Raw genomic sequence first — 24,705 nt, 5'->3', positions numbered from 1 at the left:
AAGGTACTTTTGTTTATATGTATAGATGTATTATAGAAAGGATAAACAAGACATGGAAAGAGGATATCGAGGTCATTATTGATTATATTTTGCTCTCTTTCTGAGTTTTGTGATAAGCGAAATAAGTGAATTGTAGGATGTTAAAAGTGATCAATCTTTTAGTGGATTATATACAGGAAAAACCTGGGGTTACCTCTAGGGATGTTATAGAAGGATGGAATGATGCAAAGGGACGAGGGTTGCATATTGATAAAGAGTGTGGTGTTCTTTTTGAGGAGATTGTTGAGATATCTGTGAAACCCATGTTTTCATTGGAGTATGGGATTTTAGAAGTAATTGTTCACATTGGACAGATTTTGAATTTGAGATCGTTTATATCGGATCGGTGGTGGTTTAAACTTGCTGTATGTTTCTAAAGCGAAGTACCATTAGTATAACAAACCGGGCCTATTTTATAAGGTTGGTTGTTGTTTGTATTATTACTAACAAATCTAGACAATACCGTGTGTGTATTTTTTGAAACAGGACATTAAAGTCCCAAGAAGAAGCGAGGGGCTAGAGAGTTTGACTCAGAGTTTGTTGAACTATGGTATATCAAGGGGAAATATTCATAACTGGAAGGCAATAATGCTCCTACTTGGGTTATTTTACCAGCAATCGGATATCAGGAGATATATTATCACACAATTAAGGGAGGTGTATAATTATCGCATAGGAGAAATATTGGATTCGTTAAACAGCTTCCAGTTGGCGAATTATTTGATGGAATTAATAGTTAACTGTTTCCCAAAAAAACACAATAGCAGAGCTACTGTGCTATCTGCACCGCAATTTTGGAGAGATCCTGCTAAAACAAAGTCATTCTTCTCCGATGAGCTTTATCCTCATCGGGCAAAGCACGGAGAAGATGCCATTATTCAACTTGTATTAAGTAGGTTTGGTAATTTCTTCACAAATTTTGGTTCGGTAAAGAAGGCAATTTATATCATTGGAAAATCCAGTGGGGTAAAGACTTTGACCAAACATCAATCATATCTGCAGGTTCTTCATCAGTCTTTATATTTTTGGGATGGAGAGGGCCTCTTCTTTGAGATTAACCCACGGAAAGTGACTATAACAAGAGATTTGAGAGATACCTTAAAAGTCACCTTGAATGACACTTTCTCAAATTGTATACTATCGCCGCATTCTGCATGGCTCACGACGCTCAACAAAACGACATCTTTCCAATTCCAAACTAACGAACCCAGTACTAGTGAGATGATATGGAATGCAACCAAGTTGCCTAAAATAAGTGAAGTTCAGACGTATATTTCGTTAAGGTTCCCCTCTTCATTTGACGATGGCATCATTCAATCATCGGTTCAAGAGTCCGGTGCTCATACAAACAATGACCCGATTCCAAACACCGGAAAAACCCCTATAGAGGGAAGTTCCTTTGCAATGGGCCAAGTTACTGACACTTTTGGAACTCCAAATAAAACATCTGATAGTTATATTGGTGGTCAAGACATGGAGCAAGCGATAGATGATAGTGTATTCTCTTCATCTCAAGCACCAGAGACACCAAGAAAGCTTAAAATGTCTGTATTTGACGACTCCATTGAGCACGATGACCAATCTCCATTGGCTATTGCTCAAAAGCGTAAAATAGTTAGAGCGACTTCCAAAACGTTAGGGGTCTTGAAAGAAGAATTCAAAAGACAAGAACCAGTTAACGTAATATCATCTGCGTATGATATTCCTGAAGAGGTGGAAGAAGCCGATATATCACCTTTAAAACCTCCTCCGCCTCCACCTGCGAATATCTTCCAATCAAAGACTACCAAGCTGGTTCCCGCTAAGGATAATTCATCTGGTGTGAAAAAGGTGACCGATATGTTTAAGCCGCTAATGAAGAAAAAAGAAGCTGCTGTACTAGATGATATCTTTGCGCTGCCATTGCCCAAGGGGAAGAAGAAAAAGAGTGATTCGGAGAAGAAACAAAGCGTATTGAATAACTTCAGACCGGTGGTATATGTGCCATCTCAAGACCAACCACCTGCGAAATCAAAGCTCGTAGCCGCCGTTAATAAAAACAATAAACTTGTTGTAAAGAAAAAGGTAGCTGTAGTACCGACGGTTCCCGAAGGTGCGATTTCAAAGAAAAGAAAGCGTGTTGAGAACAATGAAGACGTTTTTGCGCTGTCGGGTGATGACGAGCAGACTCCGCCAAAAAGAGTTACCAGGTCATCTAAAGGGAAGAAAGGAGAAGCAGCATCTCTTGAAACCAAAACAATTTCTGACGCACCTTCATCAACTCCTCATCCTAAAACGACTGACGTACCAAACCGCCCTGGTGGTTCTAACTCTGTTCTTAATGGTAACAATGCTGCTGACGCTGCGGAACCGACGCCAGAAAAGGATATTTCCAATAAGGGCGATGAAAATAAGACACGTGACGATTCTACATTACGCAACGACAAGTCAATGATGAACGAATCGACAAACACAGACATATCGATGCTAAACTCGATTACAGCCACGACTCCATTCACCTCCGGTTATTCGAAAATGCCCGCATTCCAAGGCTCTTTCACAAACCAACTACAAGAGCAAATCTACCATTCTGTCATGAACTTCAGCAACGAACTAGCAAGGAAAATCTCACTAATAAACGGCGAAATGAACAAAAAGATCGTAAACGAACTCTCGGAAAAGTACAAAACAATGTTCCAAGAGCTTCAATCTAGTTTCCAAAATGATGTGGAAAAGATCACTGGATTTGTAGGCGAGATCAAAGACATGCTACATCTCCCAGAAGAAGAACTACTAAAACTCATTAGAGATAAGCAGTTCCATACTTGATACACAAGACACAAGATACAGGAAACAAAATAAACTACACATCTTCCTTCCTTCTTCACATTCTCCCCTTCAATTGCTAACCCAAGTACGATTCATTATAATAACTACGTAATAATCAATGTAATAAATATTCACACGTCTCTCTCTCTACCTTTGATCCCAGGATGAGAACGTTTTCTCGTATGCAATGATCATGTAAAGTACCCAAGCTAAATTTTTGATTTTTTTCATCGACATCGCTTGACGCTGAATTTTTTTTTTTCAAAAAATTTTTCATGAACCAAAAAAAAATTACGAAGCTTCTTTTCATTTAAACCAGCTAAAGCACACATTTTATCAGACCTCATCTCATTACACTAGAGCTTGTTTCTTCTGTTCAGTTTCCAGACAAAACCATCAAGCAACAATGGACTCCAAAACCCCAGTTACTCTAGCTAAAGTTATCAAGGTCTTAGGCCGTACCGGTTCTCGTGGTGGTGTCACCCAAGTCCGTGTCGAATTCTTGGAAGACACTACCAGAACCATTGTCAGAAACGTCAAGGGTCCAGTCAGAGAAGGTGACATCTTGGTCTTGATGGAATCTGAACGTGAAGCTCGTCGTTTGCGTTAAGAAAAGAATACATTTAATCAGAGTTTTCTCTTTTTTAATTGTTTCTTTCTAATCACACAGTTTATTCCATCAATAGTTATCATTTACTGCTACGTTAGGTACTCAATGAAGGGGGTCTAGTATATTTTTGTGAAGGTGTGTTTGCGTGGTTATATTTGTTTTCCTATGTGTGAATGAGTGCGCGCGATATCGTTGCTGTGTTCGTGCTAGAACCGATGGATCCAGAAGAGATGTGCATGTTTAAATGCGGGATCTTGCATTGTGAAGATTGCTTGCCATGCTAGCTTATGGGCAACATGGAGAGAGCTTTCACTTTGAAGTCTTGCTGGTATATCTCATTTGTGGGAATCGATTAAGCGACGATTCATGCTACTCACTTCACATTTGAATTCAATTCGACACAATACCACCACACATGGAGGTTTCGCTCCTTTCTTTTTACATAACTTAGACGTACATATAACAAGGTTTATAAATAGTAAAATAATTTCCAAACCTTTTGATCTATTCCTTCTGCTGATCGTCGTGATACTGCGGCGATGGGCGGTGTATTTGATGCTAATTGATTGATCACCACCCGGCACTACTTGGCTTTAGCTCTATTCAAAATCTTGGTCTGATCTTTGGCGGAAATCTCCTCCCAAAAAAATCAAAAGAAACAGGTTTTTGGGGGCCCAAAAACTTTCTTCAAACTTAAATTTGGGTACTACCTTGACAATAGATATGGAATGCCTATCAACATACCATTCACTTAGTTGCAGCACTGTTTCAACCAGAGCCTAGGGTGCAAAAGGTTGCATTTAATCTTTAGTAGAACACATTACACTTCAATGGGTTCACATGCTCAACTCAAAATACGCATCAAAGAGCGATAAGAGTCGTGGAGTAGTTAAAACTCATAAATATGATTTAGATGAACTACACAAAGAATTAGGTATAGAGAGTGAAACTCCCGAGGAGGATCCCACCAAAAAAGATACAGTAGTGGGACATCTTGAGCAAAATGTTCATGATAACAACGACAACGGAAATTTTGACGAAGATATGATGGATTTGGATGATGAAAACGAAGTATCATTCGTTTCCGATTTGATCCAACATCACAGAGATGGCCAGCACTATAACGAATCTGATTCTATGGATCTAAGTCTAGATCTGGCTACGGGAATTGATCAACAAAACGATTCACCAACTATTGCTGCGAGAACTGTTCTAGTTGTAGATACAAACTTTATTGTGTCTCATTTAAACACCTTAGAACAACTCAGATTGTTAAGTGCACAATATCATCATCGCATACTGATACCGACAACTGTGGTGCAGGAACTAGATGGGTTGAAGAACTCAGATAAAGTTACTAGTTCGGATTATAATTCAAGACATCAAAGTCTTGGGAAATTGGCTAGGGCAGCTAATGATTGGATTTATAAACAATTAGCTAACCTAGAGTCGTCTGTCATCGTACAAAAGATGAACCAACGATACAATTACAGTTTGACAAAAGATGATGCAATATTAGACTGCTGTCTATACTTTGCACAAGCATTGCAAGATTTTGTCGTGTTATTATCGAACGATAAGAATCTATGTCTTCGCGCATTATCAGAACACTTATTGACAGTATCTTACAGAAAGGGCATGACTGCGGAACTCATCGCAAGTATGGTTTATAAAGAAAATCTGGCAACAAGGCAAAATATCCAGGTCCCTAAACCAATTGAACGCGAGCCTACATACAATGGCGTATCCAGTTCGGATTTCCACGCCCTTGCCGTTAGCGCCTACGACGAATTTTTCAACGTCATTGTGGAGGCCATTGATCGTACTATGATACGCATATACGGTGACGAGTTAATGTTCACTTCGTACAGCCGTAAAGAAATGACAGACTTCAAAGCAGTCGCAAGGGTAATTTACAAGCATTATATTGCGGTGTTCTCTGATTTCTTCAGAAATTCTGGTATTAGCCACAATGATTGGAAACAACTGCCTAATGAATTGGTGGAAGTACCGGTTAGTGTACACCAATTGAAGGCATTTGTAACCTTCTGGTCGAAGATTGTGCAAGCGCTTTGTAAGGAAGATGCAGATGTGGATTCTGAGGCTTCTTCGAAGTTCTTTCACACTTGGCTACAAAGGTGCTCTGAATTAGGTCCAGCTTGACCGGAGAGCTAGAAGAAAAGGTTAGAAATACCTACTTTTCATGACGGGAACGCTTTCGTGGACTCTCGTATTCAATATCTGTGGCAGATTCTGAATCACTAATGCTATGGTTATCTTGGTTCTTAATTTCCACATCCAAAATTGAGTCGTCCGCTACTTTCAGCTTAACTGGGGAACTGGATGTGAGTTTCAAACTTTCATCTAAGTTGAATTGCGCTAGTAGGCTATCATCTTCAAGATTACTCTCTCCTACATTTGAGTCCCAAATTTCCTGGCCAGTGGTTTTCTCTTCTTCTTCCACATCTTTGTCTTTGTTGTAACTTCTGATGGAAACAGCAGCACTCTTGTGTGTAATTTCATTTAATTCATTAAGATCTATTATGTCTAGATTGACGCTTCCATTTGGAAAACTCTCGGCCCATGCCAAACTTGGATCAAATTTCATCAATGATTTGTAGTTTGGAGAGTTTACAGGAGCCCATTTAAGTATTGTATTGCTAGCTCCGTAATCTTTGGCAGTATTCCCTAAAAATTCGATCGCCCTATCTTTTTCTAATGCGAGGTGGGAAATATATGTTCGAATATGATTTCCAACCACCGCATTTTTCATCAAATATCCAGTACACTCATGTAGTAGCGTTTGTTCTCGACTCTCATCAACACTGGAGGTTTCCACTTCTAAAACAATCTCAGACGAATCTTTTCTTTGGATGGATAGAAACATCTTGCTTCCCAATGACTCAAACTTAGCATTGGATTCTTCTGATAATATTGTGTATATGTCCTGCAGTGTATCTATTAGTCCTTCTTCTTTCGTTGAGGCTTTCAGAAGCTCTTTAGAGCTTATTTGGAATTGTTCTAATCGGTCTTCGTCTAAAAGCTTGTATACACAGTCAATTGTTGATAGGCCTTTTGTAACCTTAGCTAAAGCAAGCCCATCATTGACTCTAATAAAAATCCACTTATTATCAGTATTTTGTATACCAGACATATATCCTTTTTGCAAGGAAATCCGAATCTAGCGCTTAGGTTACTATTTCTTTCAGCGTAGTAGTCTTTGTAAGGGTTCCCATGCTAAGTTTTTTAAGGTTAAGTTTGTAAGAACTACAGCCTTAAAAAATGGTTATATACAATATTAGTTAAAAGATCTAAACGAATGATCATGTAGTGATAAGGCAAAGGAAATAGGATGCCATATTTTGGTGCATTGGATATAGTCTACAGACCTATCTAATATGTGGTTGCGATTGCTATTTTGTTGTTTTATATTTTGCTCCTTATAAATGGGTACTCTCTTTAGAAGGATCTTCTTTCCTGGCCTTCAAATCTCCAGAGTATTTCTCTGTGGATACAGGCTTAGGGTCTTCATCAAGCACCAAATTACGGACAGTCTGTTTCAAAGTCATAGTTGCTTGTCCCGTTGCTTGATTAGCGAATTGGTATAAAGGACCCCATAGGTTTAGTTTGTGTATCACATATACGCCAGCAAGTACAATGATGGATAAAAAGATAGTAGCAGGGTTTTTTAGAATTGTCATTATCTTACCCCAACCTAATGCTACCACAAGGGCATACATATACAATGGAATTCGTTCAGTCGTGTTTATTATAGACCTCTTTGCTTCGATAATAGTTAAGTCAGTGAATTGTTTAAACTTGGAAATAATCTTATCCTTTTGCAATTCAGAGAAAACATGAGAAAATCTATGTTGATGGTAGAGTCCAAGTTCCTCGTCGCTATCTCCGTAATAATCGTCACCGTCTTCTGCATTCTGGTCTATGAGATTCTCAGGTACGAGTATCTCCACATTGTTACTATCCTTAATAATGGAAAGAGCATCTAAAACTTTTAAGGAATCAGTTTTTGCTGAACGGTATGCAGCATCCACTTCTGCCTCATTCTTCCAAAACTTAGGCATGCCTTCGTCGTCATATCTGAACTTGTTTATGAAGATATTCCTTAAGATATCTACGGCATTATCTTCGGTCAAATGACTGTGGATGGTATGATCCAAAAATGACCATGCATTTTTCTTCATATCAATAGCTGTAGATTCGTTTTTGGATTGAGAAGCACCAGTCTGGAAATCAATGTTACCATGCTCATCAGTATATTTACTGAAAGTGTTGTCTAAGAATTTATTGAATTCTTTCATTATGTCCACCCATATGTTAGTTGTTGGCTTAGATAAAAGGCGTAATATAGACTCCTTTAACTTGTTCGATAACCCTTTATTGAATCTTCCAACAATGGCATCAAGCTCACGTTCTTGTAGTTCTTCAGTTTCGGTACTTATACGGGTCTCAAAGTTTGAGATTTGATCCTCCAAATTAGCAACGAATCCATATTTCGCGAAGGGAGATGTATAATCTTTAAAACCTTTTAAAGCTTTCTCATGAGCAGATTCTATCTTCTTCTTGAATGACAATTTCACCGATTTGTCCTTCACATCCTTGTGGAACTGATCTAGAAGTTGTTTGGTTGTAATAGCAAGACAATTTTCTATGGTTTCGTTAATCTTCGAGTCCAATTGATTTGATAATTCAATTCTACGTTCTGCATAAACGGTTTTAGCGTAACGTGAAGCCGAAGGGTCATAATTCTCATCCAAACATGTGGATTTGAGGTGCTTCAAGGCAGATGCAAGCTCTTCGCTACTCATGGTTGAATATTTACCGTCAATATCAGAGTTGAACGATGCTAAAAAGGTGTTGTAAGCAGCTGTTGCAATTTCGTCGGTCTTGAACCTTGCTACGAGCACCTGTTGCGTGGGCAAATCCAAGTCTTTATTATGTTCAATCTGTTCCCAACAGTTTTCTGCATAGAGAGACCATGCTTCCAGCGGTAGATGAGTGTGATACTCGTCCTTAAAGAATTGCATTTTTTTGTCAACAAACATATCACCCAGAGCTTTCACGTCATTATCGAATTGTTCAGGCTGGAAAACTTTGTGGCCCATTCCAAAGAAGCTAGGGACAAAGAAGTCATGGAATGACGTTTCCTCACATCCTTTTGGTTTACTTAATTGAGACCACATTTTCTCTAACTCAATAACCAAACTAGTTTCTAAGCTTTCCAATGGTGTTTGGCCCGTGAAATCTCTGATTACAAACAAAAGCGCCACCTTGTGACGTTTCTCACTCTTCCCGAAAAGTGACAAATTCACTTCAAATACCGTCTTCAATAGACCCATGTTGTTACCTTGGTATAGACCAACCTGGTTTTCCCACATGTTCACAATAAGCACTTCGGACACAGAAAGAGCAAACAATGCAGCCTTTCTCTCGAAGTCTTGATCCTCACCACGTTCAGCACCATCAGAACCCTCGACATCAAGAACGAAGAAGTCAGGAGTTTCATCGGAGCTTGCTTCCTCGCCTAATGAGTTGTAAACATAAGAAGAGTGTGATAACCAAATACCCTTTGTAGTTTGTTGACGCTTTACTTGTGCATCCATTGTATCAAATTTAGTCCTAAAGAGCTTGTTTAAAAGTGTAGACTTCCCACTAGATTGGGATCCGAAAACAGATATCACATGGTATCCTGTCCCCACATTCTTATCCCCAACACACTCGCTAAAATAGTCCAGAGTTCCACCATTGAACTCTTTGTCTTCATTGATGAGCTGAATAGCCTCTTTATGTTCGCTCATCGCTACAGCAACAATTACTAATAACCTATAGTTAAGTATTCCCTTCCTTAGGTGTGCTAGTGGGCGCCCTATGTAGACTTATAATTCTTCTTTCCAAGTTTGTTTCTTGTTGATCTTTATTTATTGTTGAATTTAACAAGTTTATTAAATATATATTACTGTAACCTGTTTTCTGATATATTCGCCACGAGTATTTTGACCATTGTACGAGCAACATTGTTGAGAACAGATAATTGGAGTATTGCAGCAGTTGAACGGTAGGCTTTGTAATTAGGTGGGCTGTTAGAGTTTTACGATACAAAGTTACTTGCGTAGCCAGTGGAATTATCTCATATAAAGTGTGGTTTTAACAGTTAGAAATGAGCGATAAGTTGCAAAGAACCTTACAAAGATTCAATTCGAGAATTGAAGCCGGTGATTATTACGAGGCGCACCAAACTCTTCGGACTATTGCTAACCGGTACATTAGAGCCAAAAAGTACGATGAGTCGATTGACTTGATAGCTCATGCAGCTGGTGCGTTTTTGAAGTCTAAACAAGGTGGATCGGGTACTGATTTAATATTTTACTTGCTAGAGGTGTACGATTTGGCATCTGTAAAGTGTGATGATGCTTCTGTCTCGAGACTAATCCAACTCTTGGTGCTTGTAGACAAAGACGAGCCTACTTTGAAGGATTTGGTTACTGGTATGAACAATTGGTCTGTGAAGCATAGCGATTATAAGTTTGGGGATCCATACTTGCATTCTGCAATTGCCATGAAATTGTTGGAAGGCGGATATACATACGAGGCGGAGAGGTATCTTGTCTTGGGGACGGGTGAATCTATGAGACACTACGTAGATCTTCTTTGGGACTGGTTTGAACAATCCGGGGAGGATGCTTCCAACTTTGCCGATTTTGCTTCGAGATTAGTGTTCAACTACTTGTTCATCAGCAACATCGAGTATGCGTTAGAAGGTTTGAACGAGCTTTTGACCAGGTTTATAGATCGTACTGGAGCTGAATTTGAAAGCACAGAGAAGGGTCCTTATAAACTAAAGGTATTCTCGTCGAACGAGTCATTGAACTTCCTACAGCTACTAATAATTGCATGTCAAACAAAGGAACGGGTTCTGTTTGGCAACTTGAAGTCCCAGTATCCATCCTTGGCCCACAAGTACAATTCCGAACTACAATATTTGGGACAAGAATACTTCGGTATTAAGGTGGAGAAGCCCATCAACTTCCTCCAGGATATGATGTCTGGCTTTTTCGGAGGGAAATAGTCTGTGTAAATGCGTTTACATAATATTTTCTTTGTTTGTATACCGTTTTTATTAATCTTTCTTGATACTGCTTCTATTCAGGGCCTCGAGTAGCTCTGGCCTCTTGGCATGCAAGAGGTTGTCCTTGGCCTCTTGGTAAGTGAACCACTTCCTGTTTCTGGTCTTGCACTCCGGGTACTCGGACTCCAGTTTCGCATTGACCATTTCGAAGAAGTGGAACTCGGATCTGGGAGGCCATTTATTGACCTGCTCGTCTGTTGAAGACTCAAACGAGCTGATGTCAGGATTCCAGTTTTTAGGAGGTCTCATGTCTTCAATTGACCCCAACGCCTTGACTATATCTCCGGTAGCACCTGCCTCTTCCCAGGTCTCTCTTCTCGCAGCCGACTCAAAGTCACGCTCATCGCTTTCAATTCCGCCCTTGGGAAGCACCCAGCGCTTCTTGTGGGCAGACGACTGCACCATTAGCACCTTGGTGCGTGTTTCATCCAGGATAATGCATCCTGCCACCAGTCTAGCGCCAGTTACCGCAGAGTAGAGCTGGTTTTCTCGCCCAACTCTTGCTGTTTCTGTCTTTTTGAATGCCATTTAGCTTGTCGCTCTGCGCTGTATAATGTTACCTACTGCAGTAGTTTCTCTTGCAGGCTAACAAGATCAAAGCGCCAGACCAGAGTATTTCCATAAAAACTGGGTAGCCGAGGGGTAAAATTCCTTTCGAGCTGATTTGTGGATGTCACGGTACTTCAATCTTTATATAATTATTCAATCTGCCCATATGGTGGGGTACCTTATTGTTTGTAGATGTAGGGTAATCAAGTTTTCTAAGTAAGTTTATACACTAGATGAGCAGACTAAACGTGCAATTACAGACGTATTTAAGATGGAATTGGGTGTACACCGGGTCGTGCCACGGTACGCCCTAGCAAATTTCCACGTATGCCATTCAATGCCTTTATAGGTTGCAATTGCCGTCCGTTTTCTTTCTCTCTTCCATCTGGTTGGCTGGACTGGCATGAATTATTTTGTTGAAGAATCTAAAGCTTTCAACATCCTGCCAAATTTATATATAAGAACTCTCTCTACACTTGGCACGCGAAAAAAAAACAGAAGAAGAACTGGAATACAGAGTCCGTTTCAGTTTAGTTGGAGACTGGACTGGGTGGTGACTGAAGTGTGAATATATATTTATTGTTTGTGCAATATGATTAGATCTACTCTAATTTTCCGCGACGATGGACTACCATTGTGTGCATCTGTGGACGATGACACCGATCCCAGTTTACAAGAACAAAAGAAAAAGGTAAAGATACTTATATCACGTTTCACGCCATCTTCTGCGAACGAGGCGACTATGGAGAGTGGAGACTTTGATATCCACTACATCAGACAGGATTCTGTTGTTTATATTGCTGTTGTGGAGCGGAACTATCCTCGGAACCTTGCGTTCTCGTACCTAGCGGATGTGCAACAAGAGTTCGAGCACAGTTACGGGGCGCAGCTATCGAAGTCTAACGTGAGGCCGTATGAGTTTGTGTCTTTCGATGGGTTTTTGCAAAAGACGAAGAAGGTGTACAACGACAGAAGGGTGCAGGGCAATCTGGACCAATTGAACCAAGATTTGAAGGGCGTGAAGCAGATCATGACGAAGAACATCGAGGATTTGCTATACCGTGGTGATTCCTTGGACAAGATGAGCGACATGAGTGCGTCGCTCAGACAGGATGCGAAGAAGTACAGGACATCTGCGCAGAAGATCAACTTCGACCTCTTGATGAGCCAGTACGCACCCATCGCCATATTGGCCTTCTTCTTCGTGTTTCTGCTATGGTGGGTCTTTTTGAGGTAGACACTGTGGCCCCAGGCGGTCCTCCGATGCGCGCATGCGTGTATCATATATATGTATGTGTATATACTATTATTACACCTTTTACCCACTATTTGAGGTCGCGTGACCGCAGTTGTTTTGTTTGTGTCACGTGACGTGACAATTCGTGCCAGGTGCTGTGCCACGGCATTAGCAAACGGCACAGCACTGTGTGCTGTAGTAGCAAAACAGGTCTCTGTTTTGCTGTGCCCAACACGCTGGCGAAGTCTTGGTCTTGGTCTTGGCAACGGGCACTGGCTTACCTGATGACTACATTTTCACCCACACACACACACACACATACACAGACCCCCTGCTTTCCCTTGCCCTGCCCTGCCTTGCCCTGCCCTATGTACGATGAAATGCCGTATACAATACCATACAGAGTGGGAACAAAAAAAGTGGCATTACCCGGTCTTTTCTTTTTTTCCCTTAAAAGGGTCCCCAGAATTTGCTTGTTCTATCGCCAGTGCGTAAGAAATGAAATATCAGTATATATATATATATATGTATATATAGAGCTTTGCACATTGCAATAGTGATACGAAAGGTAAAGAGAGAAAGAAAAGCAGTGGATAGGCAGTGTATAGTGATTCGAAAGTACAATTTTTAGGATTCGTGGATAGAAATATACAGGTACTAGTACAAACACAAACACAAACGCAAATACAAACGCAAGTAACATGGTTGAGACAGATTCGGTGAGCTTTAAGACGTTAATCAAGGCATTCCAGTTTAGCAGGGTTCTAAACTCGAATCCACAGACGAAATCGATCTCATTGTTGGGAACTATTCAGGGGAAGGATGCGATTGTGACGCTTGAGAAGACGCATTTCCAGTTTGACGAGGTGGTGGACAATCCGAACTCGTCTACTTTGTCGTTGCACCAATGTGAGTCTGAATATTCGTGCATGAACTCTATTGAGACGTTGAAGCCGATTGCGAACAACGACATTTACTTTTGGGGGATGTCAGTGATGAAGCAGGACTTGGAGTTGAATCCCACGGCCAAGATCAATTTGATCTGGCCAGCGACGCGGGTTCACATTGAGAAGTACGACAAGCAGGTGTTCCACATTGTGCGGGAAACGCCTGAGGTGTACAAGCGGATTGTTCAGCCATACATCGATCAGATGATCGACAACGGGAGACTCCAGTGGGTGCACAACATACTGTATAATGGTGCGGAGAGTGACAGGGTTGTTTTCAAGTATTTCGACGACGAGAAGCCCAACGACGGGTTCGTAGTGTTGCCCGATATGAAATGGGATGGGGTTAATATGGACGCATTGTACTTGGTGGCCATTGTGAATAGAGACGATATCCGCTCGATGAGGGACTTGAAGCCCGAGCACCAGTCGTGGTTGATCGAGTTGAAGAATAAAATCAGAACCGTGGTCCCCAGCTGTTTCAACTATTTGGTGGGGGCCGATCAGCTCCGGCTCTTCATCCACTACCAACCTTCCTATTACCATTTCCACGTACACATTGTAAATATTAAGCACCCTGGCTTGGGTGATGGTATTGCTGCTGGGAAGGCGCATTTGATCGAGGATGTCATCGAAGACTTGAACTACTTGGGACCCGATGGGTTCATGAGGAAAACTATGACGTATGTCATTGGGGAAAACCACGACCTCTGGAAGAGCGGACTAGAAGAGGTGCTGCAAAAACAAATGCAAGAGGATGGTATACCTGAGCCCCCTAAAATCACCAACGATTTCGAGCAAGAACAGTAGTGCGTATGTGTGTCTCAGAGAGACCTGGCTGGCTAATCATTTCACCAATACTTCCAAAAACTTTTAAACCGATACATCTAAACGAAACGAAATCTTTAAAAAAGGGATTTCATTTCATTTCATTTTAATTCCATTTACAAAACACATTTAACTCACAATCAGTATACATACGGACACCTACAGACAGCTGGATGCTGTAATTTAGTCATCTGGTCTTCCGATCCTCTTTTTTACTCTGTATTTTTGCCTTCGTCTTTCTAACGTATCTAGTGTAGTCATGCGATGAGCATTATACATATAATTATGGTATAACGTCATTTATAGTAGGATTTTTTATAATGAGAAGGAGACCAAACCAAAACATACCAAAACATACATCTACCAACGCTAGGGAGAGCCTGCGACACATGGCCTTAGGTTGATACTCATACGGTTTACATTTAAAATGAAGAGGAGCCCGCTGGATGTAGTAGACTCTACAGAGTGTGCTTCCTCTGATGGTGATTTATCAGACGGAAGCAGTAATAACCACCACTTTAAACCCCAGGCATTTGTGAAAGCAAAAAGACAAAAGACCAAGCTAGAAGAATCCCCAGTTGATAGCGATTGTGAGGATGATTACCTTACGTTTGAAATAGAAGGTGAAGAAGATTCTACGAAATTAGCAAAGCCTGTTGAGCATGTTCCGCTTTCAAAACTATTACCGAAGGGCTTGAAAATGATGCAGAGCATGGGCTACAAAGCTGGAGATGATCAAAAGGCAAGCGGTCTGATACCCATTGAGATTAAGACTGATAGAGTTGGTATCAAGATTAAGAGCCACGAAAAGGCCACTGGAACTGGTGATCTAACAAACGACAACGCTGAAACGCACTTCAGAGAACGTGTTGCCGCAAGAAATAAGATGGAACACAAGCAGCGAATATTAAAACAGATGCAAAAAATAGCTTTCACATTAACTGGTGATGTAGATCTTCTTTCATCGACAAGTGATCCCCGAGACTTCAACGTACTATGGCGGGATTACGCAATAGAATTGTTGAAAGAAATAACGGCCACTGATTCCAGTGAATCTGAATCTGAGCTAGCAATGCCCGAAGACGATGAACTAGTCATGTTTCACCAATTAAGCACTGATGAACAAATCGAAAAGCTAAACACATTTCTCAGAGCCGAACTGCGATACTGTTTCTACTGCGGGAGCAAGTACAAAAACGACGAGGACCTCTATTCTCATTGCCCTGGATTTACAGAAGAGGATCACCAATGATCAATAATGAAGTATATAAGTATATTTATATATGTCTATACAATCTCAAATCCGGCTAATCACGATGCAAAGACTACAATGGGTGCATCTCTTTTCTTCGCATGGAAACAAATATTGTCAGTGCTTTGATCGGTGATAGATTGTGAGCTTTCATCTGTTTAAGCAAAGTCATGATGATAGTTGAAAAAAGTTGAAATATATACCTTAGTGAAGAACGAAAAGAGAACAAAACAAAACAATTACAAGGTCAGTGGTTGGGTACTAGCTTGGTCAACCAAGGCTGTACATCCGATATAGCATTATTGAAACTATTATTAGGTTATCAGGGATGAGCACGCCTATGAGAATTGCCTCTTCAACGTCTGTTGTTACGCAACCAGTATCTGGTCAAGAGCGAATAGGTGAAGAGCTGCAATCTGTTGGAATATATCAGGATTTAGAGAGATATGAGGAAACCATACAGAAGTTAAGTGAAAGTGTAGACAGTTTCAAACCCGATTTGAGTCTAATAACCAAGATAATAGAATGTGATCGGAACCTTTACAAGACACTAGAAGGATTTCATGAGTACTATAAAATTAAAATAGAGTTGGATAAGTTGGAGGAAGAGCAAAAGGAGATAGGTAGAAAGACCAAATTCATGCTGGAGAATTTGAACAGTTGTTTCCAATCGCTCAATGAGCTTCCTATGTTGGAACAGGTTGAATTCGAACAAGAAACCATGCTAAAGCAAAGAGAAAAAATCCACTCGAAGGTGGTACTCGATTATGCGATGAAGTTGGCCAAATTCACAAGGTTCCCACCTACATTTGATAAATCTATGGTTGGACCAAACAACTTTATCTGGCCAGCAGAGGACTCCTTGCGGAAGGGAATGTTAGCGATGGCCTCGTTAAAGAAGAAAGAATTGCTTGGTGCAGCCTTGGACGATGATAATAATGATGATGATGGTAATGCGAATATTGACGAGGCAAACAAACAAACAGAAGGATCTCCTAAGCCGGAGGAAGAGGATGTGGCTAAGGAAAGAAGAGGCTCTTATGAGTTTGCCGCAAATGGAAAAGAGCAATCGGATGATAAGCCTGAGGGAGATGCCGATCTGGAGCTGGACCTAGATTTGGATCTATTTAACCCAGACGAATTTTAATCTATGATATTATTTGATAGTCGTAACATTAGTTTGTACATAATAAAGCTGTGTATAGAAGGAGTGTTAAAACAAACTATAAAAAAAGCGTGTATAGCACCCATTGGGAGAATCATAAAGAGGGTATCGATTGATTCAAATTGCTCTAATCTTTCTTCTTTTCTATTGGCGTTGGTGAGTAGTCACTGAAACTCATTCTCTTTTGATTCTTAGCAGAGGAAAATTGTTGAGTAAATTTATCGTAAGCTCTACGCAAATTTTCTTCCTCAATTTCTAAACCTTTCTCGTTTCTCCACTCCTCGTATTGGCGTCTGAATTCTTTCAACTCTTTCTTTGCCTCATCTAAATGATCCTTGTCTAGGTCGACAGAAGGAATACCGAGATCCATGGCCAGTTCGAATTCGGCTTCTGCCTCGGCCTCTGCTTTTTCGAAAGCTTGTTTCTGCGCAATAATGGAGCTCAAAGAACCAGAACCAGAAGCCAATTCGTCCTCCAACTTCTTCTTTCTTTTCATCTCTACTTGCACTGGTTGGAAAGATTGTAGCCATTTCACGTATTGTTTGCTGAATGGACCCTTAAATACAAAGAAGGTGGCCAATATACCAATATGAATGTAGAAATAGACGGTTTTCCATACGTATAACGAATTTCCGAGGTCCAAGATGACAAACGGTTGGACCAGATAACCGAACGCTAGCTTGGTGACATAGAAAGTGATTATATCGTAAATGAATTTAAACTTCCGGGGTGTTTTACCGTCCTTGGCCATGAATATTGGCCTGTAGTTCCTTCTATAGATCTTACCACAAGTTTGGAACAAAGCGCCTGTAGCAAAAGTTAAGTAGTATCCGGGTCTGGTACCATGCCAGAATGCTGATGTCAAGAAAGTGAACAAAGTGGAGCGGAAGCCAGGCTTGGCGCCGGGCTTGGCGACACGCAAGTAAACGTAGTTCTTCAACCATTTATTTGTGTTCATGTTCCAGGCCTCGAGAGTCTCATGCGTGTTTTGAGCCATTTCCAACTTCCAAATATCAATGTTCTGCACACGGTTCCACTTGATCTTGTTGAGCTTCTTATCGTAGCCATTGTAACCCAATCCGCACACGATGCAAGAGGCTTCGGAGATGGTCCACGCAGCATAGTACTTGAATCTGTACGCAAACGCTAGGACGAACAAGTAGTGGATCTTGTATATGAAGCTCTTTTCGTTGGCGAACTCCGGCGTGAACAGGTATTCCGGGTAGAAGTAGTCCTTGGCGACAAACGACATGGCTAGCCACGAGATACCTTGCAAAATCTTCACGATCGCAACCCCGGAACTCTTGGGGATCTGTCTTCTGATAGTTGGGTCCTTCTTCCACTTACGTCTGGGCTTCTTAGACTCGGGCAAGTCCCTGAATATCTCGCAATCCAACCAGGACTCGAAATCTGCATAATCGAAACTGGGGCCCGTTAGCAAAGATGGGTAGAAGAACGCGTACGCCAGAAATCTCAGCACGCTGGGGTGCTTCTGCACCGATCTGGCCAACTGGTACTCGGTCAATGTCTTCTGATCCGCTAGCGTACCGTCGTAATACGACCATGCAAACGACGTTAGCTTCATCACAAGAACCATCTGTGCCCCAGTGATATCGATCTTCGACGGATCGTACACCGCAAAAAACTGCGCATGCATGTGGTTAACCGCTAGATGGCCCATCACAAACACAAAATTCACATACGGCATGAACCGCGACTGGTAGTACCTCGTTATCACATACGTAAACATCGTGCTGATGAACAAAGTCACAAACCCATCGTACAGATTAAGCACCCCGAAAATGTAAAACGCCGAAATAGCAATGATAAAATAGCATTTCAACGTGATCCTCTCATCTGGGAGTCTCTTGAGGATCCCATTTAGCGGAAATGATGCAAACAAGCAGATCGCTAGCTTCAAAGTAACCTCATCAAGTCCGCATTTCTCTGCAAGCAACTGCAGCTGCGCATCAATCGGATTGTACATCTCCGAAACACAACACAGTCGGTAGTTCGTTTCTAAATAAGCTTCTAATGGCCCCTACCTACTCTCAGGAAACTCCTACTCTATCTTCGCTGCAGATTCCTGTTTTGCTTGTGTGTATAATGCCTTTGCATAATGCCTTTTTATCATATATATATATATATATATATATATAATAAAAGCGTACAGTGGATAATAGGAATCTTAGTGGAATTCCAACAATTTTCTGAGGAAAGACAGAATTTTCGGTGTACGAGGCAAGACTGTTGTTGAGCTGGAGTTGGACCGTCCAGTATCTCGTGCTGCTCCGGTTCACACATACACACGCCCATATATATATATATATATATATATATACAAACACAAATACAAATATGTATTTGTATATGTGTTTGTATTAGTATTAGTATTAGTATTAGTATGTGTCTAGCCCAGAGCTTTCATGAGTAAGCAAGCACAGGGCAGAAAAGATCGAGGCTCTCTTTTTTGGGCCATCGGTATGGGGGCCCCAGGGTCCCTTGGGACCCATGGCCACCCCTTCGCCTGCTCGAGTGCCACTGGTTCACAGGCGTAGTAGTGCTTGGGTTGAAGATGACACATTTGTTGTCACAGAGCACGAACTTCGTATTGTATTGTTGCTGTACTGAACGGTCGCAGATCATCGAGCACACTTTAATGAATATGTGCTTCTGTAGGATTCTTTCGTTGCTGGTACATCGTTTGGGACGTCGCTGGGCTTTCTAGGTGACATCATTCCTCTTGTGTAGCACATGGTGAAGCTGCTGCTGCTTCGTAATATGTCTTGCTCTGTTCTGTTGTATATATATATATGTATGTATGTATGTATGCATATGATAGAGCCCCATCTTCGAAGCAAAAGAATGAGTTAAAGATTGAGTTAAAGCAAAGCTAGTGTAGTTTAGTGTATTTTAGTAGTAGGTTGATAGAAAGAGAGCTTCATCACCAAGTGACCAGACGAGAAATGATTCGCCGTGAAGTAGGAAGTATTATGAGGGCCCCAGTGTTTAAAGGCCTAGCTAGGTTTTATTCGAGCAAGAAAGGCCCTACAGCAGTGGTTTTCATGAATATGGGTGGGCCTTCCACGGTGCCTGAGACATACGACTTTCTATACCAGTTGTTCTCCGACTATGACTTGATTCCGATTAGTAAGAAGTACCAGCCCATACTTGCGAAGTACATAGCTAGGTTCCGTACGCCCAAGATTGAGCAGCAGTACCGTGAGATTGGTGGTGGGTCTCCTATCAGGAAATGGTCGGAGTACCAATCGGCCAAGGTGTGCAAGATTTTGGACGAGACTCATCCAGAAACGGCTCCTCACAAGCCCTACGTTGCGTTCAGATATGCGAGACCGATGACTGACGAGACTTACAAGCAGATGTTGAAAGACGGTGTGACCAGAGCTATAGCCTTCTCGCAGTACCCACAGTTCTCGTATTCGACAACAGGGTCGTCTATCAACGAGTTGTGGAGACAGATAAAGAAGCAGGACCCTGAACGCCAGATTTCGTGGTCTATCATTGATCGTTGGCCCACTCAACCCGGGTTGGTCAAGGCCTTTGCGCAGAATATTACCAAGAAGTTGGAGGAGTTCCCAGCAGAAATCAGAGACAAAGTGACTATCTTGTTCTCTGCCCACTCTTTGCCAATGGATGTTGTTAACACCGGTGACGCATACCCAGCTGAAGTTGGTGCTACTGTGTACCATGTCATGAAGGAACTCAAGTTCAAGAACCCATACAGATTGGTCTGGCAATCCCAAGTGGGTCCAAAGCCATGGCTTGGGGCTCAAACGGCGCAAATTACTGAATTCTTGGCACCAAAGGAGCCTGGCCTCGTTCTGGTCCCAATTGCATTCACCTCGGATCATATTGAAACTTTACACGAAGTCGATTTAGGTATCATCGGAGAAAGTAAGTACGCTGATAAGATCAAGAGATGCGACTCGCTCAATGGTAACGAGACTTTTATCGAGGGTCTAGCTGAGTTGGTTAAGGATCACCTAGACAACGGCCCACGATTCTCAAAGCAGTTGCCTTTGGACTTTACGTTGGGTAAATCAAGCGATGGCGTTGAATCCCTAGAAGAATTATTTAACGAGAACCCTACTAAGGCTAAGTGAAGGAAAGCATTGAAAAAAATAAGAAAAGACAACAATAATAATAACAATAATAACACTAATGATAGCAATAATGATAAACTGTTTTGGTAGGGTTCTAGTTCCATGTAGATAGTAAGAATTTATATATTCTTTATTTATTAGTTCGACTAAGTTACATATTTATATTTATTACAATAAAAAAAAACACTGAAACCCTTCCTTTCATGTATTTGAGAGAGGTATATCAATCAATCCCTCGCACTAACAAGCTTGAAACCCTCGTCCAGGACTTGTTGCACTTTTTCCGATTTATTAGGCAACTGGTTAAGCACAAATGCAATGTCATCCCATTGGCGTTGAGTCTCCGCCTTCAATATTCTGCTTAACAATTTTTCGCTTAGTTGTTTTTGGTGACGATCCTTGTCAATGAAGGTCAATAAGTATTTTATAATGGTCTTGAAGGAATCATTAGGTAACTCTTCGTCGCTCGACAACCCACTAAATATATCTATGAACCCATTGTAGATGGCATTATCCTTGGTAGATAGCTCAGTAAAGAACAATTTGCACATATCACTAATACTTTGGTCTGGGTTGTCTAGCAAAACTGCCATTTGAGCAATTTGACCCTTAATCTTCACTTGGCCAGCCAATATCAAAAACGTTACTGTCATGAGACATGTCTTCTGGACCATTAAATTATCATCATGCAAACGGCGATACAAGAAATCTGTGTTCTCATCAATTAGATTATTGAAACAAACAGCCATATCGCCAAGACCTAATACAGCATTTGATCTAATTATGGGATCTGGGGATCTCTCCATGATCGTTATAAGTAGCGAAAGGTTCTTTTCGCAGAATCTAGAAGAAACACACATCATCTTTGTCAAGCAAAGAACTGCATTTCTTTGTAGGTACTTATCATTGAACTTGTCGTAGTTTGTAACAATCTCTTCTACTAAAGGACCATATTTCGCCAACAATGAGTTAGGACCAAACAAAAGTTCATTCTCTTTGATATATTGAATGGCATCAGAGAAATCATCTTCGTTTGTTCCTCCAATTAAATCCAATTCTTTTTGTTGTTCAGAGGTGTTTGCCATTGAATTGTCAGCATCTGTTGTAGTGTTTTCATTTGTTGCTGATTTCAAACTTTCGTATTGAATCTTGGTCTTCTTGAACTCTGCTTCGCTTTTCTCCAAGAAAATAATAATTTTTATACAAACTTGCCCAACAATAAATAGTAATTGAGAGAGCGAAGTAAGTCTTGACCCCAATGACTTTTGATTTGTTGAATCTTCTCCTTCTTTGTTACGAAGTTCCCCGAAAGTTATCATTGTCTTTTCTTTGATAATCTGGTTGCAAATAATATCTGGCCTCTTTGAAATTTCAAAAATGGCATTTATTGCATGTTCACACATAGAGTAGTATTCATGATCATCGGTAGATGATATTACCAAGTTGTGTAAAATTTGTAAAACCTCTTCATGGTGAGGAATATCAGTGTTTTCTGAGGGTACCATTCGTTGTAATATAACACAGGTCATTTTTATAATCGGTAACTTCCCATGATCAAACCCTACCTTCAATATATGTGGTAAGCCACGTAACCCAACTTCATTGTCAGCTAGTGCTAGCATACCTAACACAGTTATTGCACCATATATTTCAGAGGTAGAGAATTCTGCACCGCCAATTTTTCCATCCGTTAACAAACTCTGATATATCATCCATAAAGCGTTGATGTCATTGTAGTCAATTAATTTGCTATCATACATTAGCCCTATAAGCCTCTCCAAAGAGGCAAGATCTGAAACTGATGCGTCTAGAGTTAGATTGATTAAGTTTTTTGCAATGAATGCAGACCTTTCTTTGTAATTAAAATGGTCAGGTGTAGTTAGAAATAGCTGTTTATAACAAGTAACCAAGTGATCGGCAATATTGATTCCTTCATCGTTGGAGTTTTTGAACCATACCAAATGAAGCATTTTCTTTATTCCTAAAGAGCTTAGTTCCAAATCAAACGCATCGCATAGAACTAAGAAATCCATAGTTTCTAACACCTCAGATTTATTCCGCGAAAATAATAGTGGTACAGAATGTTCAATAGCATCATGCAATGATTCGATAAACGTGATAGCATCCTTGTAATATGTCTCGGTTAGTTTGATCTTCTTGTCATCTTCGTCAAAATCATGTTCCATGAGATTATGTAGTCGATGTTTCCAATCGTGAAGCTTTAACTGACTGCCATGCATTTGATCATACGGGTGGGTGAAAAGAAGCTTGGATAATAACTTTACCGCATTTTTTCTCACTAGGGAAGATTTATCTTGTAGTGATCGTACTGCTAATTTTGTAACAAGAAGCCTATGATGATTGAATTTTATTTTAAGGTCACATATCTTAATCCATGATTGAATTGCTTTACATCTAACATAAGGGTTTGAGTCTTGGAATCTTTCGTCTAATAGCTCAAGTAAAGTATCGTTTTGTTCTTTATAATGCTGATACAGATCAGGGTCCGATGAAATATCCACAGCAATGTTTCCGCAAGCTTCAACGACAGAACAACGTAGTGTAAAGGAAGAGTTGTTTAATAATCTAATAATCGACGTCATTTGTCTAAGCACCACTCTTGGTGAGAGCTCAGAAATCTTAATCAAAAAGTTGGAAATAGATTTTGGACCGGACAAATCCTTTGCATTAAACTCTTTAACACTAATACTCCTTAATATGTCTTCAGTAAGTTGAGGATAATCAAATTCATCGTTGATGTATGTTAAGAGCTCTGCATTGAAGTTCGTAAGTTGTGGGAAGTATGTTAAATTAGCCATAACGAAATTTTGCACCAATTGTGACTGGTTATCATTCTTCACAAATATAGCAATAATCTTAATTATCATCGTTTTAACGTGGTTGATTTTGATCAAAGGTTCACACTCCACAAGAGTGAAAAGCGGCTTAAGAAAAATACCCACGAACACATCTCTTTCTAACAACGTATCAAAAAGTTTCGGTAGTTGCGGTATGCTGGCTAAGTTGATTATGCTAGGTAGTAAAATTTCAAGTAGAGCGGAATATAATTTTATTTCTTCTTTCTTCTGCTGTTGTTGTTGTTGATGAGGGCTATTCAAAAGGTCGTCTTGCATGAAAACTAATAGTACATGCACAAGGTACCCCCATTTCTGTAAATTAATTTTCCATGATTGAAGGGTATCCTCATCCACTTGGTAGTTGGAATGAATTAGTGTAGAAAGGTTTGATAAACAGGAAGAGACCAAGTAAATAAGCTGTTGCTTGACATTATAGCTCAAATGGAAATAAGAATGAGCTAAGTCAACCAACACCTCAAATGTATCATCAGATAATTCATACTCAGAGTTTAAAGCTAGGGTATCCGTGATATGATTTAGTTTTGCGCCAGGCGTCGGTAGCTCCTTGTAAGTAGATTTATCAGTATGCTGAAATGACGATAGGTACTCTGTAAGCTGAAACGAAGACATGCTCAATGAAAACAATTAAGTTCACGATAACCTTTGCCACGAGTAATTATGAAAGCAAAAGCGCAAAAAGATCAACAAAAGAAAGTTCTCGGATACGGGAGTATTGTTACAAACAAACTATTCCTCTCCCGTCTTTTTTGGTTACACAAACCATTAATTGTAAAGGGTTAAGTTATGTATAATTGTTACATTCCTTCACGATTCACGATTCGTGATTTACTATTACACTTTAATGTTTTGTTATTGAAAAGAAAAACAAATGCGATGAGATCCGAAATCCAAAAAAAATTAAAAAAACAAATGATTTCGCCCAGGATCGAACTGGGGACGTTCTGCGTGTTAAGCAGATGCCATAACCGACTAGACCACGAAACCAACTTGTTGTTGAAACAACGTTTCGTTTGTATATATACACGAACCATTCATACACATGACACATAAATGCTTAGCCGTTCCACCAACGCTAGAACTCCGAAGAAACGCCAGTTTCGATAGGTAGACAAGACAGCGACAC

General features: G+C 40.5%; 14 protein-coding genes and 1 non-coding gene across 15 annotated transcripts; 9 read left to right on the top strand and 6 right to left on the bottom strand.

The window, feature by feature from the left end:
- Window positions 1-302: 302 nt before the first annotated feature.
- RED1 (Red1p) lies at window positions 303-2,847 on the top strand (the record flags this gene model as incomplete). The annotated part of the gene is made up of 2 exons (XM_022819479.1): window positions 303-404; window positions 526-2,847. 2 exons carry the CDS (start codon window positions 303-305, stop codon window positions 2,845-2,847), a joined length of 2,424 nt encoding a protein of 807 aa, XP_022676040.1.
- Window positions 2,848-3,253: 406 nt separating this feature from the next.
- On the top strand, window positions 3,254-3,457 carry RPS28A (40S ribosomal protein eS28; the record flags this gene model as incomplete). The annotated part of the gene is made up of 1 exon (XM_022819478.1): window positions 3,254-3,457. One exon carries the CDS (start codon window positions 3,254-3,256, stop codon window positions 3,455-3,457), a length of 204 nt encoding a protein of 67 aa, XP_022676039.1.
- An 840-nt stretch (window positions 3,458-4,297) lies between these two features.
- SWT1 (mRNA-processing endoribonuclease) lies at window positions 4,298-5,620 on the top strand (the record flags this gene model as incomplete). Its single annotated transcript, XM_022819477.1, has 1 exon — window positions 4,298-5,620. One exon carries the CDS (start codon window positions 4,298-4,300, stop codon window positions 5,618-5,620), a length of 1,323 nt encoding a protein of 440 aa, XP_022676038.1.
- A 31-nt stretch (window positions 5,621-5,651) lies between these two features.
- On the bottom strand, window positions 5,652-6,611 carry KLMA_40187 (non-homologous end-joining protein 1; the record flags this gene model as incomplete). The annotated part of the gene is made up of 1 exon (XM_022819476.1): window positions 5,652-6,611. One exon carries the CDS (start codon window positions 6,609-6,611, stop codon window positions 5,652-5,654), a length of 960 nt encoding a protein of 319 aa, XP_022676037.1.
- Window positions 6,612-6,897: 286 nt separating this feature from the next.
- SEY1 (dynamin-like GTPase SEY1) lies at window positions 6,898-9,273 on the bottom strand (the record flags this gene model as incomplete). The annotated part of the gene is made up of 1 exon (XM_022819475.1): window positions 6,898-9,273. The coding sequence occupies one exon, from the start codon at window positions 9,271-9,273 to the stop codon at window positions 6,898-6,900; it is 2,376 nt and encodes a 791-aa protein (XP_022676036.1).
- Window positions 9,274-9,632: 359 nt separating this feature from the next.
- GET4 lies at window positions 9,633-10,541 on the top strand (the record flags this gene model as incomplete). The annotated part of the gene is made up of 1 exon (XM_022819472.1): window positions 9,633-10,541. One exon carries the CDS (start codon window positions 9,633-9,635, stop codon window positions 10,539-10,541), a length of 909 nt encoding a protein of 302 aa, XP_022676035.1.
- A 51-nt stretch (window positions 10,542-10,592) lies between these two features.
- Window positions 10,593-11,129, bottom strand: DDP1 (polyphosphatase DDP1; the record flags this gene model as incomplete). The annotated part of the gene is made up of 1 exon (XM_022819471.1): window positions 10,593-11,129. One exon carries the CDS (start codon window positions 11,127-11,129, stop codon window positions 10,593-10,595), a length of 537 nt encoding a protein of 178 aa, XP_022676034.1.
- A 613-nt stretch (window positions 11,130-11,742) lies between these two features.
- On the top strand, window positions 11,743-12,387 carry SEC22 (SNAP receptor SEC22; the record flags this gene model as incomplete). The annotated part of the gene is made up of 1 exon (XM_022819470.1): window positions 11,743-12,387. One exon carries the CDS (start codon window positions 11,743-11,745, stop codon window positions 12,385-12,387), a length of 645 nt encoding a protein of 214 aa, XP_022676033.1.
- A 701-nt stretch (window positions 12,388-13,088) lies between these two features.
- On the top strand, window positions 13,089-14,144 carry DCS1 (uncharacterized protein; the record flags this gene model as incomplete). Its single annotated transcript, XM_022819469.1, has 1 exon — window positions 13,089-14,144. The coding sequence occupies one exon, from the start codon at window positions 13,089-13,091 to the stop codon at window positions 14,142-14,144; it is 1,056 nt and encodes a 351-aa protein (XP_022676032.1).
- Window positions 14,145-14,589: 445 nt separating this feature from the next.
- Window positions 14,590-15,414, top strand: CMG1 (Cmg1p; the record flags this gene model as incomplete). The annotated part of the gene is made up of 1 exon (XM_022819468.1): window positions 14,590-15,414. The coding sequence occupies one exon, from the start codon at window positions 14,590-14,592 to the stop codon at window positions 15,412-15,414; it is 825 nt and encodes a 274-aa protein (XP_022676031.1).
- A 328-nt stretch (window positions 15,415-15,742) lies between these two features.
- Window positions 15,743-16,561, top strand: MED4 (Med4p; the record flags this gene model as incomplete). The annotated part of the gene is made up of 1 exon (XM_022819467.1): window positions 15,743-16,561. The coding sequence occupies one exon, from the start codon at window positions 15,743-15,745 to the stop codon at window positions 16,559-16,561; it is 819 nt and encodes a 272-aa protein (XP_022676030.1).
- A 145-nt stretch (window positions 16,562-16,706) lies between these two features.
- Window positions 16,707-18,566, bottom strand: ALE1 (lysophospholipid acyltransferase; the record flags this gene model as incomplete). The annotated part of the gene is made up of 1 exon (XM_022819466.1): window positions 16,707-18,566. One exon carries the CDS (start codon window positions 18,564-18,566, stop codon window positions 16,707-16,709), a length of 1,860 nt encoding a protein of 619 aa, XP_022676029.1.
- A 979-nt stretch (window positions 18,567-19,545) lies between these two features.
- HEM15 (ferrochelatase HEM15) lies at window positions 19,546-20,703 on the top strand (the record flags this gene model as incomplete). The annotated part of the gene is made up of 1 exon (XM_022819465.1): window positions 19,546-20,703. One exon carries the CDS (start codon window positions 19,546-19,548, stop codon window positions 20,701-20,703), a length of 1,158 nt encoding a protein of 385 aa, XP_022676028.1.
- A 227-nt stretch (window positions 20,704-20,930) lies between these two features.
- On the bottom strand, window positions 20,931-24,191 carry YCS4 (condensin subunit YCS4; the record flags this gene model as incomplete). The annotated part of the gene is made up of 1 exon (XM_022819464.1): window positions 20,931-24,191. The coding sequence occupies one exon, from the start codon at window positions 24,189-24,191 to the stop codon at window positions 20,931-20,933; it is 3,261 nt and encodes a 1,086-aa protein (XP_022676027.1).
- Window positions 24,192-24,491: 300 nt separating this feature from the next.
- KLMA_R409 lies at window positions 24,492-24,567 on the bottom strand. The gene has a single exon. It is a non-coding gene; the product is annotated as a tRNA-Val (tRNA).
- Window positions 24,568-24,705: the final 138 nt, after the last annotated feature.

Source organism: Kluyveromyces marxianus, chromosome 4, assembly GCF_001417885.1.
Source record: "Kluyveromyces marxianus DMKU3-1042 DNA, complete genome, chromosome 4".
In the NCBI taxonomy this organism is placed as follows: Eukaryota; Fungi; Ascomycota; class Saccharomycetes; order Saccharomycetales; family Saccharomycetaceae; genus Kluyveromyces; species Kluyveromyces marxianus.
This window is presented reverse-complemented; position numbering and strand designations above follow the sequence as displayed.